Source organism: Ptychodera flava, chromosome 21 (genome assembly GCF_041260155.1).
Source record: "Ptychodera flava strain L36383 chromosome 21, AS_Pfla_20210202, whole genome shotgun sequence".
Taxonomy (NCBI): domain Eukaryota; kingdom Metazoa; phylum Hemichordata; class Enteropneusta; family Ptychoderidae; genus Ptychodera; species Ptychodera flava.
The window spans coordinates 31,621,938-31,642,002 of NC_091948.1; the positions used below are offsets into that span (position 1 = coordinate 31,621,938).

Genomic DNA, 20,065 nt, shown 5'->3' on the forward strand with positions numbered 1-20,065 from the left:
ACAAAACTAATATTTGATCATAAGTAACAGTTATCTCAAAATGCGAAAAGTTAGAATACATTTTCAAAATACTAAGCCTTTTCACGTATCAAAGCCAGCACTTGTCGCATTTCAAATATCTGAAAGTTTATGTTTCATTAACTTAATGTTTTTATAGTAATTCTTAGTACTTGTCTTGAAATGAAAAGTTATACAGGTCTCATACGGATACTTAAAATGTGGTTATAGTCGCAGAATTCTTTACACACACTCTCCAGGGAATTTATGAGTTTTCAGATTTCTAGTTTTATGAGCCTTTCGGGCTATTCTCTCTAGCATGTGAATATATTTTTAGAATGGAAAGATAAAAATTTATTAATGGAAAACTTTCTGTAGATAATCTAAAATGGAAAAGCCATCTGCCATCTATAGTTTAATTCACCACCTTATTAGTTGCTTTGAAAACACTAAATTTTGTCAATGACTTTACCTCTAGTACATCCCTATTACCTACGCAACCTAATTCTTGCATAAAACTTGTCTGTTTTTAGGAAGATATTTTACAAGTGATAGTTAGAAGCCTTGCTTGAATGACCATCCCTATCTTTTTTTTTCATTTTTCCCGATGTTATATGTTGATTTCATACAAAAGTTATGTCCTGTGTTCCAAGGGTTAATTCTGTTCAATGTTGGCACACTGACATTGACTGTGACAGGAAGGCCAACTCATGATATAACAATTTTTACAAACTTTTTAGCATAATTTATATTTGCAGGTAAAATCTACAATCTTATCATAATACTAGTAACACAATCTCTTTTTGATCTACACCTTTGCATCAAGCAAACAAATTTCAACTGCTTCAGTTGTTTGGATTTTTGCACAAAGGGGAAACTATCTTGTTTTTAAGAGAATGATAACACCACAAAAAATGAACAAATAGTTGTACAAACAACATAACATACTACATAAAGAATGTTTCCCTCACAAGTGATGAAACTTTGCACTGACAAATTCAGTGATTACACTGTATCGATGAAAATATGTCTGCATGACAAAGACTCACAGAAAACCATAACACCATGAAAATAATCACTGTGAAGGTACCTATCTCATTGTCCACCCTGATTAGGAGGATAGTAAAGCTCTTTCCACATAAAACCAAAGTGTCTCTTCCTGACTATTACATTTATGACCGGTCATAAGGAGATTTACTTACATGTAAATTACGCCTAATAAACATGTTATATGCTTTGCCATACTACAGAACAAACTGCCTATGCATTGGGCACAGATGATCATATAATTTTACAGAGCCAGGAAAAATAGTAGCTTTTGCATTTTCTTGACTTTCCTTGTTAATGTCAAGCCATTTGTACCAGACAATTGACACCACAACCAAAACATGAACCAAAATGGAAAAGATACTTGTTCATTTTCACAATGATTTGTACAGTACAACATTGATATGCATACTCAGATGTACACTTCTAAGAATACAGGTAATCATAATCAGGCTTTCTGCGAGGGTGTTATGTATAACTTAATCTCATGGTTACAATGAAAATACAATTATGACTAAAGAAAACTGGAATTCAAAATAAGTCCGTATATTTCTATTTCTTTCATTGTTTTTGTAAAATACACTTTCTTTTTCCAATCTTCATCATGTCCAAATGCAAAGTTTTTAATTTTTCAATTCCTGAACAGCTTGTATTCATGCAATGTCTGATGTCATTGTTGATATACAATTTTGTCAACAATAACATTTTATGTAATACATAGTGTTTGCAAGGCTGGTATTCCAACATATTTATGGGAGAAAAGCAAAACGTTATTTTTCTTGGAATAAGATTAAAATAACATTATCAAAAACTACAGCTGTTGTCCCTTTAATGTTTTTCTAAATACTTTGGAACCTGTTCATATTTGAAATTGCACACCTTGTAAAATTGGCAGCAGCGTTTCTAGAGCTTCCTGGTACATATGAAGAGCGCCCTCATACTGCTCCTCTTCCTCCTGGGGAAACCAAGAAAGCATATGCACCAATGGGTTTGACAACAAAAGCTGTTCTTTTATGAGATAAGAGCACTGCCTGTCCACTTCATCAATTGAGCAGTGGGACAGATGATGGACAAATTTCAAGACTTGGTCTTCTGACAAATCTTATATGACATATTTACAGAAAATACAAGAATAAATACAACACTATTAAAGGGTTTATGTTAACAAAACAATTATAAAGGCATCTGTTATCCTAAAACCAGTAAAACTGTTCTCACCTTTGCGTAAATAGAGTTTGGACCATTATTGAATATGGTTTCAGTAATTTGTGCAAAAATTACAGGGATCTCAACCAACAAGTCAAATATTGTGTGATTTTATGAAATCCAAATGTGTGACCCACAGTATGGTTATTACTCAATCCAGCTGGTGGACTATTTTCTAAGTTCATACTTACCCTCATCTCAGCAATTCTTATCTTCTGAATAGCTTGAAGTATTGTGCCATTATCTGTTGATAATTCCTCTACAAATGGAAAACATAGTAAAGAAAAAGACAAATTTTCAGTTAGACTGCAGAATAGGTTTATGCTGCAGTGTATTTCCATGCAATGTTATACGTGGGAGTTCTGTGAACAGCAACGGCATCATGACCATTGCAAATGTTTTGTACATAATGTCAACGACTCAATTCATTGTGATTATAGCACGTCACTGCTGATGTATTTCTGGGTCCCGTCAGATTTTTTGCACAACAGAAACCTCTGGACTGATGTCACAATTTGCTGGATCTAGATGACACAATACCAGGATGGTAAGTCTAATTCTGAAACCTTTGCATTCATAGTTTTGCAAAATCTGCACCTAGACATTACGATTTTGTTATCTCTTCACCGCACATAAATCCAAAATACTTAAAAGCACATTTAATCATTTGTTGTTCACAAGTTTACAAGTAAGACACTGTTAATATGCCTTAGTTCTCTTCTTCGAAAATATAGTGACCTAAGAAAGGCTATTTACAAGGTGAGCAAGACAGGTACACAATGGATATGAGTAACTGTACACTCACTTTGGGAAAGATTAAGTTACTTAGAGTATGCATGAAAATGAAAATAAAGATATTAGTATACCTTAGTTTTACCATAGGGAACAGATGAAAGGACCCTGGGGTGGGGGAGGAGGTTTTTTTGTGCAACGGTTTACCTTATTTGATTTTATTAATTTTGACTGTGGTATTTCAAATAAAGCTTTCGACTCCAAACTGTCTGACTGTGTTTTCAATACCTACAATTCCTTATCTCCTCTTCAACCAGTGTATATACCACTCTAATTGCTGTGCAAACATTGCCAACTTGTTAATGACTGTGCGTATCAGCGGATTAGCTTAATAAGTCAACACCACAGCCGTCCCACACGTAGTGAATAAGAGGAGGTTTTTTTGTGCAACGGTTTACCTTATTTGATTTTATTAATTTTGACTGTGATATTTTAAATAAAGAGTTCAACTCCACACCGTCTGACTGCTTTATATATTACCGACAAGTCCTTATCTCCTCTCCAACTTGTGTATACACCACTGTAATTGCTCCGAAAACATTGCCAACTTGCTAATCCGCTGTCGGTATCAGCGGATTAAGTGATTGAGTCAACACCACAGCCGTCCCACACGCATTAAAATCCTTATTTCACTACGTGTGGGACGGCTGTGGTGTTGACTTATTAAGCTAATCCGCTGATACGCGCAGTCATTAACAAGTTGGCAATGTTTGCGCAGCAATTAGAGTGGTATGTACACTGGTTGAAGAGGAGATAAGGAATTGTAGGTATTGAAAACACAGTCAGACAGTTTGGAGTCGAAAGCTTTATTTGAAATATCACAGTCAAAATTAATAAAATCAAATAAGGTAAACCGTTGCACAAAAAACCCTCCTCCCCACCCCAGGGTCCTTTCATCTGTTCCCTATGGTTTTACTGATGTGAAGTATGAAAATAAAAGCTGCCACGACAATTCCTAATTTTCAATATGACCACTAGAGGGCGTTATCATATATCGTGGACAGTGCAACAGTGAGGCAAAGATTTCATGACAGACCTGATATCAAGTGATTTTACAAGTGATATTTTACTGATCACGAACAGAATCTCTGGTATTTAATGGCAAATCACGGATCTACTTTTATCTGGACATCCAGGAACTGAATGTACACATATACAGAACTATGGTTAAAATGTGAAAATTAAAAATCAATATCATTTCAGTACAATATATGTCTTTTCCTGAGACAGTGTTCAATTTTAAGATAAAATCTCTTGAACGACATCTTCAGTCCTAATATTGCAGTTGAGTTGCTTTTTTTTAAACAAAACAACAACAATCCCCCAATTCCCCTCCCCTTTCCGGCCTAAAAAAACTTTGTATTGTGGTGTACAGGGCAATGGTACTCATCTCTTACCTCTCATTTCATCCAAAATTACATAATTCAGTGAAACAAATAGATTTTAAACCCTTGTTTGCTCTTGGAAGTTTTAAAAAACCCCAATCTTGGTAGAGGAGGATGTTTGTACTTATTTGCCAATAAGCCTGAAAGTCTGCAGAACTTCTCATGGGAAAAAATAATCATGACATTTTTGAAAGACATTGACTTACCAAGAAAATCGAGCTGTGCTTGTTCTGTGAACACTAGCTGCCTAGATCGGACTGTATTCTGCAATGCTGTCTTGGGTCTAGTACTGGTCGCAGCTGAGTCAGGTTTGCAAGTTTCATTCATCGCTGATGCATTGGGTTCACACGTCTCTTCCATCATATGTGCAGGCTGACTCATTGTCCTGCTGATCCGTTTGCCACCTGTATCACCTTTATTCATGTTGTTACTGTCATTTTTGGTTTTTTCCGCAACTCCATCAACCTCTCCCTCCTTGTCCTTTTTCTTACTTAACTGATGTCTCTTTCCATCATACTTAATTGGACCGTCATCTTGAGGTCTCTTTTGTCTCTCTGGTCGCTTTGGTTTGAATGTCTGTTTGAGTTCTTCCGCTCTCTTCATGTATTCATACACCTATCAAATAAACATGCCTTTGTTTATTCATCAAAACGAATTCACCCTTTCAACACAATGGTTCAGCCCAAACCCATTGTTATTGATGGTGATTGAGGACCTGTTTACAAGGAATTGGGGATGAACAGGTGAACAAAGGTAAGAAATGCAGTGACTGGAACTTGGAGGGTTTCGCTGAATGGATGAAACTCTACAAAATCTGTATTTTCTAGAGTTGGGGTAAACATTAGTCAGCATTGTTTGGAATTTATCAAAATTAACATCCTTCGAATGAAATGCCCAAGTTTTGTTTGGCTTGATATCTAGTGGTGTAAAACAAACACACACAAACAAACAATTATCACAAAGGAATGGTTTTCTAATGATGCAGTGGAAAGCCCATATCCCTTCAGAGGCTAGAATTCAGAGAAAACCAGGCGAGAGTAAGAAGATATTTTGAGGTCGACAAATTTTAAATGTTACAGCTAGTGGGGTTTTAATGTTGAGTTTTCAATGATTTACAGACATCTATCTTCCATTAGAATTGAAGATCTGTTTCTCAAGGGCACTCCTTTCAAGCTGCTATGAGAAAATAAACCAGATAGACCTACTGCTGTAATCTTACATCAACCTGACTCAATTCAGCAAAGCGAGATTCTGCCAATCAGTGAAGAGGAGACGAAAAGGATAACTACTTGTGACATATTTTGTAAAAAGATATCTGATTGGTTGTGAGAGGATGAGTCATGAAGACGGTCAAGAAATTTGACTCATATTTTTGTCACATTTTGTATGAAAATTCCATTTCTCTGCACTTACCTTCACTCTTAATCCTTCCTTTGTAGCTTTGTCTTGAACAACTGCACAAGAATGAAAGAATTGTTGTCTCTATTAGACACAGATTATTGACTTTGAAAGCAAACCTGTTTGTACTGACATTACATCAGTATTAAAATCTAGAATTTTGCTCAGTCCTGATATCGTGATAAGCACCTGGTGATAATACACTGTAAATGAAAACTAACCAACCCTGTTCATTAATTTAAAACAAAATAATATCTTTACACTCTTGATACGAGCTTGCTCAAAGGCATGTGGATGCCAATATTTAGATGTGTTCCAGGTGCGATATGGCAACCTATTGCATGAATATGAGGGCAATTTTTTCCATTGGTTACAGAGGAATAGAGCTTGACATGTATGATAAGATTTATTTAAATTACTACTCACACTGTAAGGCAGGTACAAGGTACTCCAATGCCAGACAGTAATGTTTAATGGCATTCTTTACATTATTCTCTTGATCTTCCTTTATCGCCAGGGAGACCAGCTTGACCTGTGAAAATACAAATTTCCACAAAGCTTGAAAATGATAAGAACAAACAAATTTTAACTGATAGCAACAGAACGAATTCATGTAAACAAAGGACAGAAAGTCACAAAAGACATCACAGTTACTGAGATGAAGCCTTACCCCTTGAAGATAGCCTTCTTCTGACGGCATGTGCTCCAGATCTATGAATGGATGGTTGAAGAAGTCATCAAATGATATCCTTTGTTTTGGATCTCTCTGTAAAAGTCTAAGTAGTAAATCTCGGCAATTTTCGGACACTTCTATGCTTCTCGGTAACTGTGAATATGAAGAATCAGTCATATTGTTCAGAATTACCATCAAAGCATAGGACTATAGCAGTACAGGAAAATTGTAGGAAACAGACAACTAGACCTCCAGACAGTCATGTAACTTTGAAACGTTACATGTACCTGCTTGAAAAAAATAGCATATGTTCTGTCAAGTATGTCTTGCAGACTGTATACCCAGTATACCTCACCTCTGATCGCACCAAACCAAAAATCATAAATGACTTCTGCCTGTCCATTGGACAAATAACCATAAAATTTCAACTGTCTGGCCAAAATCTTCCTGCTACAGGCAGGCAGTTATTTCCAACTCTGGCTATAGAATCCTAGATTTCTGTTGCTGATAGTTGCTAAACAGCCTTTTAAAGTGACTTCTTTTAACGGAAAGTTTGCTCTCTATTAACAAGACCACTCAGTTTTCTTATAACACTTTTGCTAGACCCTTGTCACAAGATATTAGGAATAGCATATGACAAAACTACGTCACTTCACTGTGTGAATTCATGGACTCAATTGTATACAACTCTTCTCTACCACCCTTTGATGCAAGTCCATTATCTTCCATAATAATCATGAAAAAGATACATGTAATGCAACTGTGATGTTAAAGGGACAAAGTCAGCCAATTTCCATGAATTTTGTTTGATGTGAGATAATACTTATATTATTTGATATGTTAAAGATACTGAATAAATGGGTGACCATGCATATATTTGACTCTGGTTTTAGACAAGATCAATGAAACCATTGCGAAAATGAATTTTAATGGTCATGACCATTAATTCATTTTCGCGATGGTTTCATTGATCGTGTCTAAAACCAGGGTTGAATACATGCGTGGTCACCCATTCATTCAGTATCTTTCAAAATGTCAAACAATGTAAGTAGTATCTGGTATCAAACAAATTTCATGAAAAATGGCCGACTCTGTCCCTTTAAGGTAGGATGCATCTTGGAGACTGATATATCTCTGACATTTGTACTTTTCTGATCTACCACTTAAGTAGCTCTTGAAGAAAATAAAGGTTTTTACCATTTTTTATCTGTAAAAATCAAAAATTCATTCATTCCCATAGACTTAAAACACGGATGGTGGCCATTTTGAATTTCAAATATTGGTATCAAAATTTATGTGACCTTCATTTTTATTCTTGCGTTTGAAAGAGAATGTTCAAAGTTTTCTCAAGGAAAGTTTGAGAGGTGTGTACTACAGTAATATGCAAGTTGAACAAAAGATATGCATAGGAATTGTTTATACAGTACCTCAGGCAGCTAATAAATAGACTCAACAATGCCATGGAAAAAAATTATACTGCCAATTTTTGACATTTCAATGATAGACATACTCCATGTACACAAGACTTATGAGGACTGAAGATGATGACATTATCTATAAGTCTCTTTAAGGCCTAGAGAGTTGGCAACTGGGCAATACATCAATGCAACCCTTTCACCTTGACATGACCTCTGACCCCACAAATATCATTACCACTAAATGTCATACAAACTTACAGTAATTGGTTTCGTGTCTCGGATTTTCTCTTCCAGTTCAGCATAGCTTTTTGATGCCAATGGAGCTTGACCAAACAGACATTCTGTATGGAAGACGAGAGAGTGTCTTGTATTGAAGGGATTATAATACACTGCAGTGGGTATGTTGCAGGTTTAGTAAGCCTCCATCAGCTCATACCTTCCATTTTGTTCTAGCATCAGAAGGTATATGTGTCACAATTCTAATTAGTTTCCTCCGTGTATTTTGCACAAATTATAACTTACAATACAGGATAACACCTAATGACCATAGATTTACTGATAATAATCAAAGTTTACCATACAGGATAGCACTATGACTACATGGATGTCACAGATCAAAAACTGATAATCATAGATCTTCTGATGATAATCATAGCTTATTATACAGGATAACACCTACTAACCACAGATCTACTGATGATAAACATAGCTTACCATAGAGGATAACACCAACTGACCACAGATCTACTGATGCATCATATTTCTGTTGACAGATTATTTCAGGAGCCATATACAGCAGTGAACCTCGTAGACTGTGACAGTAAACATCTTCTTTGAAATGTAACGCAAAACCAAAATCTGTGGAGTAAAAATGTGTATGAATCTTACATTCCAAGATCAGTTACATCATGGCCTGTATCAATGGCTGTACATTAAATTGCTGAAAACTGCATGTGTATTGTTGAACATTACTAGTAAATAACTCTAAATGGATGAGGTGATTCAAGTGAGAAATAATGAAAACTACACCTGTGCTGTATTGTCAGAATTTTAAAGTTTTACAGCTTTGATTTTCAGGGATAAAATCTCCGTTTTCTCTCTGACTTGTCTCACCAAAACACTGATAAAAATGAATTTTACTGACTTCACCTAATAAAACATGCCACAAAGCATCATTTGGATTCTCAGGCTTGTATGCTGAGATTTTTATTACACTGAATTGAAAAGTTTGATACATATAGTAGGAGATACATGTATACAGACTAGTCTATCACACTTCAAGTTTTAAAGTTTTTAAACATTGAACACTTACAGCTCAAAACTCAAATAGGTACACTTTGCAAGGTGTAAGTCACATCTATAGACCAACTTCTCTTAGTAGATTTATCTACAAAGTCACTCATATTTAGTGCAAGTACTTTATCTTCACATTGGAACAAAGTGTCAGCATTTTAAACCTTTTTCTTTGCTGAGTTTTTCATAACCTCAGTAAATATACCAATTCTAGAACTTTTAAGATGCTACAAAGACACTTGACAATATTTCGATCAATCAATAAAACAAATCAATACTGTACAGACCATAACTACTCACCTGCAAGTTTTAAATCAGGACTTGATGAGTTGGACAAGAGTAAATTCTGGGGTTTCAAGTCCATGTGAGAAATATTTCGTTTGTGTAGAAATAACAGTGCACATGCTGTGAGAGGGATGTAAGAGATAGGATGAATTCAATGGAGGAACTGAAAATCCTGAGTATTAAAACAAAGGTTTTCAAGTTTTCCCTCCTAACTATGAAAGTCTGTTGAATCATCTGAACTTGCGGCATGGAAGTGCCAACCAATGCAAAGGTGCATCAAGTATAGGTTTCTTGTATCTCCAAATTGTGTTTGCAAACAGGTGATCATCAGATAGACAAATTTTATTCTTCTTTGTAATAAAATGGTCAGTTAGGAAAATGCTACTTTCACTATGAAGGCATGACAAATTCATGATGTATACGTATACATTTGACAAAACTTTGGTACACCAACCATGAAAGTTGCGAGGACTGATTAAGATAGAGTTCAGTGAAATTTTACATATATCAGGAGCACAGATACCGTACTGACTGCTGACAGGAATTACATGTACCTTACCTAATTGTTGCAAAAATCTCTTGACAACTTTCTCTGGTAAAGCTCTCTTACAACGAATAAAATGAGACAGATCACCACCACTGCAGTACTCCATGATGAGATAAATGTAATCATTATCCCACTGTGAAATAAAATTAAAAACAAAAGAAGATGAAGGAAGTGTTCTAAGTAACTGCAGTAGGTAAATTTTTTCTGAATACTGATATTTCATCTCAAATATATAACTATCTATGTAACACTGAAAGCTTTGAAAAAATCACTTTGTATTGATTACTGGTATTCATACCTGATAAGTATTTTTTGTCACAACTGAATGTAATATTCTAACTTCACACTAAAACAGTCTCCTTTTCACACTTTGTCTATTGTAAATACATGCAAGCTTTTCATTGATTTCACCCTTGAATTAAGAAAAAATAGTGACAACATCACTGTTCGCTCCCAAATAGTTATCAAAACAAGTCAACAACTGTATGAAACATGGACATACATATACAGACAGACTGACATACACAGACTGGCACAGAGTGATGACATTGACCCCAAGTGTGCCTTGTCCATGGAGAGTGATAAAGATATAACAAACAGCTGAATGTGATGATAAAATAGTTAAGTATAGGCCTATACAGGCACTGAGAGTGAATATGTTACAGCAATTGATTAGTTTCTTTTCCTTTTCTACTTCTGTGATAATCTTTAAGACAATCAATCTGCAAGGCAGTTTATGTATTGACAAATATGTTATCTTTTACAAGCACACAGTAAACTGTTCTTGATTTTTCATTTACAATATTTGACATAGACTGAAATACATAACATGCAACCAATGTTTACACTTTGCCCATACACCAGATACATGGAGAAATTTCAACATACAATCATCAACTCAGAAACCCTACAGGAAAAAGTAAACATTGTTTTCTTCCAGAACAGCTGTACATCCACATCTAGAACAACTTACAAACTTAACCAATTACACAAGGATGATGACACAAGAGATAAAGTTAAACTGTGGTGAACTTGACTATTCCTTTCAAATCCTTACCTAACTTGACATCTTAAACTAAAATACACTGCATGGTTAATTGTGCACAAAAATACATCGGGGTGGACCATTTGATAAGGGACGGTGTCTGGAAGATTGATGAGTTACATTATCTTTTTTATAAGTTCCATTGTACATTCTTTTTTCCCCACTCTCCCACCTTTTCTTTTTGTCAAACCTTCTCTGATTTTTTCAAAATCTGCCAGGATTTTTTATCGCATTTCAACATCAAATACACTTTACCATATCAATGCTTACTAAATCACCACATTATATACTCTTAGTTCCAGTAGGTATAAAATTACCAAAAAAAATCTTAAAAATACAAAATGAAAGATATCCCAGTAAAACTGAAAGTTTCGCAAAGTTGCCCCAAAAATTCAAAATTCCGGATTTCAACTTAATTTTAATATATCTTATTAACAAAAACCCTAAGGACCAGTTTACTAAATACCAAAGCAATCAGACTGGTAAATTTTGAGAAACAAATTTTTTGACCAAAAATGAGAAAATTGCCCCCAAAATACAAAATTGCAGATTTCATCCTAATTTTAAATATATCTAATTAACATAAACCCTAGGAACCTGTACACTAGATATCAAAGCTACCAGATCAGAAGTTTTAGGAGAAAAATTTTTTGACCAAAAAAGGCAAAAATTGCCCCAAAAATAAAAAAAAAATTGCCAGTTTCAACATACCTTCAATACATTATATTGAGATTAATCTTAGATACCTGTATACCAAATACATGTATCAAAGCTATCAAATCAGCAGTTTTTGGATTAAAAATTGTTATCAAAAATTGGGAAAATTGCCCCAAAATTAAAATATATGATAATATCAATACAATTTGTACAAGCATGACTGAGGTCATTCTGAGGAACATGAATATTAAGTTTCATAGCAATCAGACGAGCGATTTCAGAGAACAAGATTTTTTGACTAAAAACAGAAAAAATACCCTAAAAATACAAACATGCAAATTTCATCCCAATTTTTGCACACATAATTTAGAATACCTAAAGAAATCTGCATAATAAGTTTCAACCAAATCTGACCAATGCTTACTGAGTTTTAGCCATTTGCAGAATTTTTCCTTTTTTCCCCCTCATTTGCATATTTTTGGCACTGACATGTTCATTTGAACAAATTCACATCTCCACCCCTAGGTGCACCTGTACATCAAATACTAAGACAGTAGGTACTACGGTTTAGGAGTTTTTGATGTGGACGGACTAACAGACATACATACATACTTACATACATACACACAGACGCCATTTTGCCACCTTATACGAATACCTCCCATTTGCATATATACATATGCATATATGGGAGCGTAAAATTCACCAAGACTTGATGAAATATTGACAACCATGATGATTTGAAAAATGTCAATAATTACAACCATTAATGTAATTATATACAAGAAAGAGTTCTTTGACTACAAATCAAAGTTTCCCTCAAAACGGATGCTCTGTTTATACCATTTGAACCAACATCTTGCACTGTTCAACCAACTTCCAGTATTGACTGTCTTGAAGTTTGGTCCCTATGCAGTTACAATGACAAAATCAATCAGTCATTGCAACAGGAAAAGTAACCTGTGACATTGAGATAGTGAGATTCTGGTATATTTTCAAGAGTTTGTTTTCAATGTAAAATGCAGTTTCTTCTCCTAATTCCAAAATCACCTGAATGTAGTCTTTAACTTAACTATACACTCTGAATTTGTAATAATATCGAATGTCACTGTTGAGAATAAAATTTTGGTCAAGAGTGGAATATCTTTGTGTGTGTGTGTGTGTGTGTGTGTGTGTGCGTATATATATATATATATATATATATATATATATATAGATAGAGAGAGAGAGAGAGAGAGAGAGAGAGAGAGAGAGAGAGAGAGAGAGAGAGAGATATATATATATATATATATATATATATACACACACACACACACACTCCAAATGCATTATTAAGTGTGAACATTTCAGTCAGCAGTGTATTTCAGGGATATGGCATGCATTCTTAATTTTACATCCTATGTTTACCTTTAAGTCAGAAAGGGCCAAAGTTCACAAATAAAAAGGTTGTATAATTATACAATTCTGAATATTTGACATAATTCGCAGGGTTCTCGATAAATGGATTTGGAGTGGTGGGTTGCCCCTCTATGTTTTTGAGCAATCAAAGCATATGTTTATAACACCACAACAAATGTATTTTCATTACGAAAGAATATGAAAATTCATTGTTATGGTTTCCCAAGCTGTGGAGAACATTCAATCGACAACTGACAATCCATCGATTGACACTGATTAGAATATGCTTGGATCACAGTTCACATCTCTCTCCATTGAATGCTTACCCGAAAGTCTTTCAGCTTGACAATATAATCATGTTTAATCTTCTTCAAAATACCAATTTCTGTCAAGAGGTTTTCAGTGGCTGCTTTGTTTAGACTACTCTTCAGAACACATTTCACTGCTACAACTTCTCTTTGGTTACCCTGCATAGAGAGAGAGACAGAGAAAAGGAGATCTTAATTATAGTACAAGTCAATGTGTATATCTGTATGGCTATAGTACAAGTCAATGTGTATATCTGTATGGCTATAGTACAAGTCAATGTGTATATCTGTATGGCTATAGTACAAGTCAATGTCTATATCTGTATGGCTATAGTACAAGTCAATGTCTATATCTGTATGGCTATAGTACAAGTCAATGTGTATATCTGTATGGCTATAGTACAAGTCAATGTGTATATCTGTATGGCTATAGTACAAGTCAATGTGTATATCTGTATGGCTATAGTACAAGTCAATGTGTATATCTGTATGGATATAGTACAAGTCAATGTGTATATCTGTAAGGCTATAGTACAAGTCAATGTGTATATCTTTAAGGCTATAGTACAAGTCAATGTGTATATCTGTATGGCTATAGTACAAGTCAATCATGAATGTGTATATCTGTATGGCTATAGTACAAGTCAATGTGTATATCTGTATGGATATAGTACAAGTCAATGTGTATATCTGTATGGATATAGTACAAGTCAATGTGTATATCTGTAAGGCTATAGTACAAGTCAATGTGTATATCTGTATGGCTATAGTACAAGTCAATGTGTATCTGTATGGATATAGTACAAGTCAATGTGTATATCTGTAAGGCTATAGTACAAGTCAATGTGTATATCTGTATGGATACAAGTCAATGTGTATATCTGTATGGATATAGTACAGTCAATGTGTATATCTGTATGGCTATAGTACAAGTCAATGTGTATATCTGTATGGCTATAGTACAAGTCAATGTGTATATCTGTATGGCTATAGTACAAGTCAATGTGTATATCTGTATGGCTATAGTACAAGTCAATGTGTATATCTGTATGGCTATAGTACAAGTCAATGTGTATATCTGTATGGCTATAGTACAAGTCAATGTGTATATCTGTATGGCTATAGTACAAGTCAATGTGTATATCTGTATGGCTATAGTACAAGTAAATGTGTATATCTGTATTGATATAGTACAAGTCAATGTGTATATCTGTAAGGCTATAGTACAAGTCAATGTGTATATCTGTATGGATATAGTACAAGTCAATGTGTATATCTGTAAGGCTATAGTACAAGTCAATGTGTATATCTGTATGGCTATAGTACAAGTCAATGTGTATATCTGTATGGCTATAGTACAAGTCAATGTGTATATCTGTATGGCTATAGTACAAGTCAATGTGTATATCTGTATGGCTATAGTACAAGTCAATGTGTATATCTGTATGGCTATAGTACAAGTCAATGTGTATATCTGTATGGCTATAGTACAAGTCAATGTGTATATCTGTATGGCTGATAAACCAATACACTGCAATCATAAAAGCAATGTCTTCACATGGAACAAAGGTCGCGTTAATTGAAGTAACAATGACTCAGTAATGTGGATTTGATCAACATAACACAGTAGTCTGGGGATGAATCCTGTGAAATAAAACCTTGCGACTTGTGACCATATATAAATGAAAGTGCAGTGAAATCTGTACTTATAGACACCTCTCTAATCTGGACACCTCTTTATTAAGGACAGATTAATCAAACCAAAAGTTTCACGTTGAATAGAATTTCACCTGTCTATTCAGGACACCTAAACACTTTTTCCATTCCTGAAGGTGTCCTTAATACACAGGTTTCACTGTATTATGGATTATGATAAGGTGTTGAAAATTTACATTTTAAAGCATCCCTGTGGTGGGAGGGACTGTGGTTTACAGACTCCGGAAATGTGCAGGTGACGATGAATTTCCATGAATTTATCATTTGACATTTACTTCAATATATTATTCATCAGACTGAAAACCCTGCTATGTATTTGACTCTATAACCAGTAATGTTCACATGCAATATTGACTGTTGGTAGGCAGACATGATGGTTGATGATGTCATCATAATTCACACTATATTTACTCTCTGTTGGGAACGGCTGTTCCAGAGTCAGTTTTCTCTCTAGCATCCATACAGTGATGGATATACCATATGTTTATGTAACTTACAGGTACAGGTATAGAACACGTGTGTTTTGGGGCTGTGTCATTTTAACATGTTGGTGCATTGGTATCTTTCCATTTTACACTTGAGTGGAGAGATCTTTATTAGAAAATCAAGAAATATATTATATAAATCATATTGTGATCATTCAGTCTTTCATCAATCAATATTATATAATCATGATGGCTCATAAACGCACAAATATCTGGTATAACAGTGAATTTTCAGTTATAAATGATGTTGATTCAGTTTACACATATATGATCCTATCAAAAAACAATATGTAGCACACACTGACATAAGCATGTCAGACTTGACTTGGTTTTTCTTTTAATAGGGCCAGTAGCTGTAACTTTTGATGATTTTTTCACTATTTTTGTTTGTAAGGTCCTATTTAGTTTCTTGTTGTACTCCCCAAAGCATGTTAAGACCCAGCTGTATTCACTTTACCAGTTTAGCTGTGCATATGTTTTTATATAAAAAAGCATTATTATCGTTGACAACTGAATTCTGGTCAAGACTAGAATTAAATTGTAAAAATGCATTTTACATGTATCAAGACTCCATTGGCAAGCTAAATATCCAGTGTTTCAACACGCTTTTGGGAGTAGAAAATGAAATTGTTATTGACCCATAAAACAAAAATAGTGGAAAAATTATCAAAAATTACAGCCACTGGCCCTGGAAATAGCCGACTCCGGCAAGAAATCTACACGTGTCATCAATTCTAAGTTTGCCATCATTCTTAACATTACAACTATGTAAATGACTTCAAACTTCTACAACTTAATGATTGGCAGGAATGTATAATTTGACAAAATGCCACAAACCATTTGAGTAAATTTGGTGACAATAGATGGATAAATGATACTGTTTGATGTTGTCTTTTTATCAAAAGCAAACCAGGAAAGAATAGTTTTCACACCTTTTAACTGGCATCATTGATGCCATGTCAGGCATGCATAAAGCTATCTATATCAAAAGATAGCTTATTTGAATTTCACAAATATGAGAAAACAGAGCATTACCGCCACAAATAAGTGTATAAATTAGTTCTTCGCTGTTCCTTCTTTTGGACTCCGGCAAACTGACAAATTCCAAAATCACTGTTCATTCACAATTTATTATGAAATTTGATAGGATTGACTTTACTTGTGAACGTGATATTCAACCAACACTGAACAGCAAGTAAAACATTCTGAACATGTCTTTTCGGTGCATATATGGAGTCCTTGCTACGACTGCTCCAACCAAAAGTCAACGATTTCAACTGTTATAATATTATTACCAGCGACACTGCAAACACGTACGGTTGTACTATTATGAAGCATTGACGTAGTAACCACGCAAGCGTGTCGTCGCCATGTGTAGTGGCAACTGAGACCCGGAATTTACTCAGTGCTTAATAGTGAAAGCAACCGCCATTCAGGGGTTCACTATCTATAAAGAGCTTGTGAAAATACATGTACGAGGATGCCTGACACGTCAACATCGGAATCGTCTACGGGTGGTGTCCAGTACAGTAGACTACGTACACACACAGGCATGGGAATAATTATATGACTTAATTTGAAATTCTCAAACTGAACTCTTATGTGGGCGAGGAATTTTCAGATGAAATAGTTTTCTCTTGATGATATACAGTGTTCAAGCACCGGAACCAAAACAACAACAACAACAACAATGAAAACATTCAACAACAATACGATGACATAATCGAAACTGAATCATGTGCATGTGAGTCAGACACTGTTGAAATCAGATACGAACTATCTCGGTGTCTGGCCATCATGGGACACGTAATTAAACGAAAATTCAATTTTTCCCGGGCTTCTAATAGATTCCTACCTTCCTGTATGCTTTGTAGACTGTTGCATAGGTTCCGCTCCCCAGTTTTTCTGTAAATATGAAACCGTCGAGCTTCGGTGCAGCGACGGAAGCAGCCATTTTGACCGACGTGACCGGTGCAAGGTGACCTGCGAACCAGGGCTAGAAAAAAAGCGCCCTCTATAATAAGACCCGACTGCGCTATGAGATCCCCGATGTGTTTACATAGCCTATACCTCATTACCTGAGGCAAAGCAAAAATGTGTTACCACAGTTCCTCCTTGTGAGGAGGCTATGATGTAACCTTGCTTTCCGCTTGATTCATAAGAAAAATCTCAACCTTCTGTGTATCATACGGTGGTTTTTCCTGTTACAGTTTTATCAAACTACGAAGTTTTTACAGATAACGTTTTTTTACGAAAGGCATGTTACGGTAAATAATATCTTAATTTCCTTACTAGTATTTAATCAAACAAATAATTAATTGATTGATTGATTGATTAGGTAATTCATTGATCATGCATATATATATATATATATATATATATATATATATATATATATATATATATATATATATACATATATATACACATATGTATATGTATATACATATATACATATGTATATATGTATATATATATATATGATTAATGAATCAATCAATCAATTCATTCATTCATTTATCATATATTATATACACACACACACACACACACACACACACACCACACATATATATATATATATATATATATATATATATATATATATATATATATATATACTCTTTACTTTTTACTGCATAGCAGTAGCTCAGAATGCATCTACATTTTCTACAGATCGACACCCCGTTGAATTTCTGAATATCGTCGGATAGTTCCAAAGCCTCAGTCATAATCGTAAGTATCGGCCTTTGTAATGACAGGGGTGACAGTCCGTCAGTCAACATGTCTGTATTTTTCAGATAGTCTGTTTGCATGACTGTTTACCTTCCCTAAGAGCGGCCTACTTACCGAAAGGTCAAACTGTGTAAGTTGAAGGAAATTTACAAACGTCAGGAGGACGACGCACAACTGAGTGCATAAAGTGTGTTCACTTGCACCAGTGTATGCAAAGTTGACCTCTCCATTTCCTTAAAGTCCATAAAATGTCCTTGAAATAATCTCTGATAATATCGACGATATCCGGTGGTCGTTATCAGCATATATTTATGACATAACCTCTTTTGTCCAGTCACTGCCTGGTCACTCTAATCTTGTTTACGACTGTTATATCTCATACACTGCACGGCAAAATCTAAACGAGGTAAACATTGTGACCTGGTAATCGAAATATCACACAGGTATGACGTTTTTTCTAACTCCCTAGGAGAGTGGTCAGTTGTCGCCATTCAAAATACTATGAGAATCAATTGTCATATTCATTCTTAATAAAATAGCATTTTCAAGGATTTCTGTAACTGATGATTATATTTCATGAGAGATAAGTCAATATCAAATGTGTATGCAGCGTTGCCCTTCCAAAGCTCCCTAAGAATGAACTAACCGTAAACAATCAATTTAGTTTACGCCCCATTTCAGTGACAATATCCCTTCAAGAACTTTCTAAATGACAATGACAATTTCAAACGGTATGATCTTAAGAAATAATTCATTACTATTCGCTGACGTAATGCTGCAATCCGTTCAGTTCATGGAGTGTGATTGAGGTAGAATGCGCCTCGGGGGGGGGGGGGGGGGTAGATATTCGGACTCTCATTTCTTTACAACTCTTTTCTCACCCTACCACTTGGGGGGGGGGGCTTACTTTGAATCTCTTAGATCGAGAACATGTCGCCCTATTATTTCTTCGAAAGTCGAAAATGTTATTTTTCTCCATGATGACGGCCATTTTGAATTTCAAATATCGGTAAATGTTATGTAATTAGCTTCTCTAGTTCAAAGCTTTGCATGGTGAGCCCTGAGTTTTATTCTTGATTTGATGGGTAATAGTTAAAAGTTTCATTGAGAAAAGATTGAGCAAAATTTTAAGTCTTTAACTTCAGAAGCACGCACTGATAGGGCAATACATTTTCGTCGACTTTTAAAACCTTCCGCCACGATGCACGGTGCGGGTATAATTTGACGACCGGCTCTGGCGGATGTAAAATTCAGTTGAATAAAAGTGATTGTACCATTGCCATGATAGATGCAAACATTATCTAGACTGACTTGGTGTCTGAAATTTTATCCATATGCTTTGTAGTATGTCCAGAGTACATCTGTAGTCAATTCGGGACTGAGTGCCACCCTACCCCGTCCATAACGTGTTGGGAATGCACAGAGTATACTCAATATTAATCTTTTTTCTGACACGGCCATGACATATATTATTACAACAAGTTTTAGGAGAGGCGACTAGACAGTTTGACCGGCTACACATATTCCTGACAACGCTCAATGCCTCATCCTGTACTATGTACCCCAAATCTGTATATTATCGCGTAAATGCAATGCAACGAAAATATGGTTTATTTTACATTGGAAATATATACACCTTGGGCAAGACTTGTCAAAACCAAAATAGATTTTACACTTCA

At 35.0% G+C, this 20,065-nt stretch overlaps 1 protein-coding gene across 1 annotated transcript in view; it reads right to left on the reverse strand.

Moving 5' to 3' along the window:
• The window catches only part of LOC139122028 (serine/threonine-protein kinase ULK3-like), an 88,939-nt gene extending 71,304 nt beyond the window's left edge, over positions 1-17,635 (reverse strand). Inside the window, exons 1-12 of the mRNA XM_070687391.1 lie at positions 17,506-17,635; positions 13,468-13,608; positions 10,054-10,174; positions 9,510-9,614; positions 8,631-8,774; positions 8,175-8,257; positions 6,496-6,651; positions 6,252-6,357; positions 5,841-5,881; positions 4,634-5,042; positions 2,442-2,509; positions 1,924-1,999 (exon numbers count right to left, since the gene is read on the reverse strand). Coding sequence (XP_070543492.1) covers positions 1,924-1,999; positions 2,442-2,509; positions 4,634-5,042; positions 5,841-5,881; positions 6,252-6,357; positions 6,496-6,651; positions 8,175-8,257; positions 8,631-8,774; positions 9,510-9,614; positions 10,054-10,174; positions 13,468-13,608; positions 17,506-17,604 — 1,549 coding nt within the window. The 5' untranslated portion in view covers positions 17,605-17,635. The remainder of the gene's footprint in view (positions 1-1,923; positions 2,000-2,441; positions 2,510-4,633; positions 5,043-5,840; positions 5,882-6,251; positions 6,358-6,495; positions 6,652-8,174; positions 8,258-8,630; positions 8,775-9,509; positions 9,615-10,053; positions 10,175-13,467; positions 13,609-17,505) is intronic.
• Positions 17,636-20,065: the final 2,430 nt, after the last annotated feature.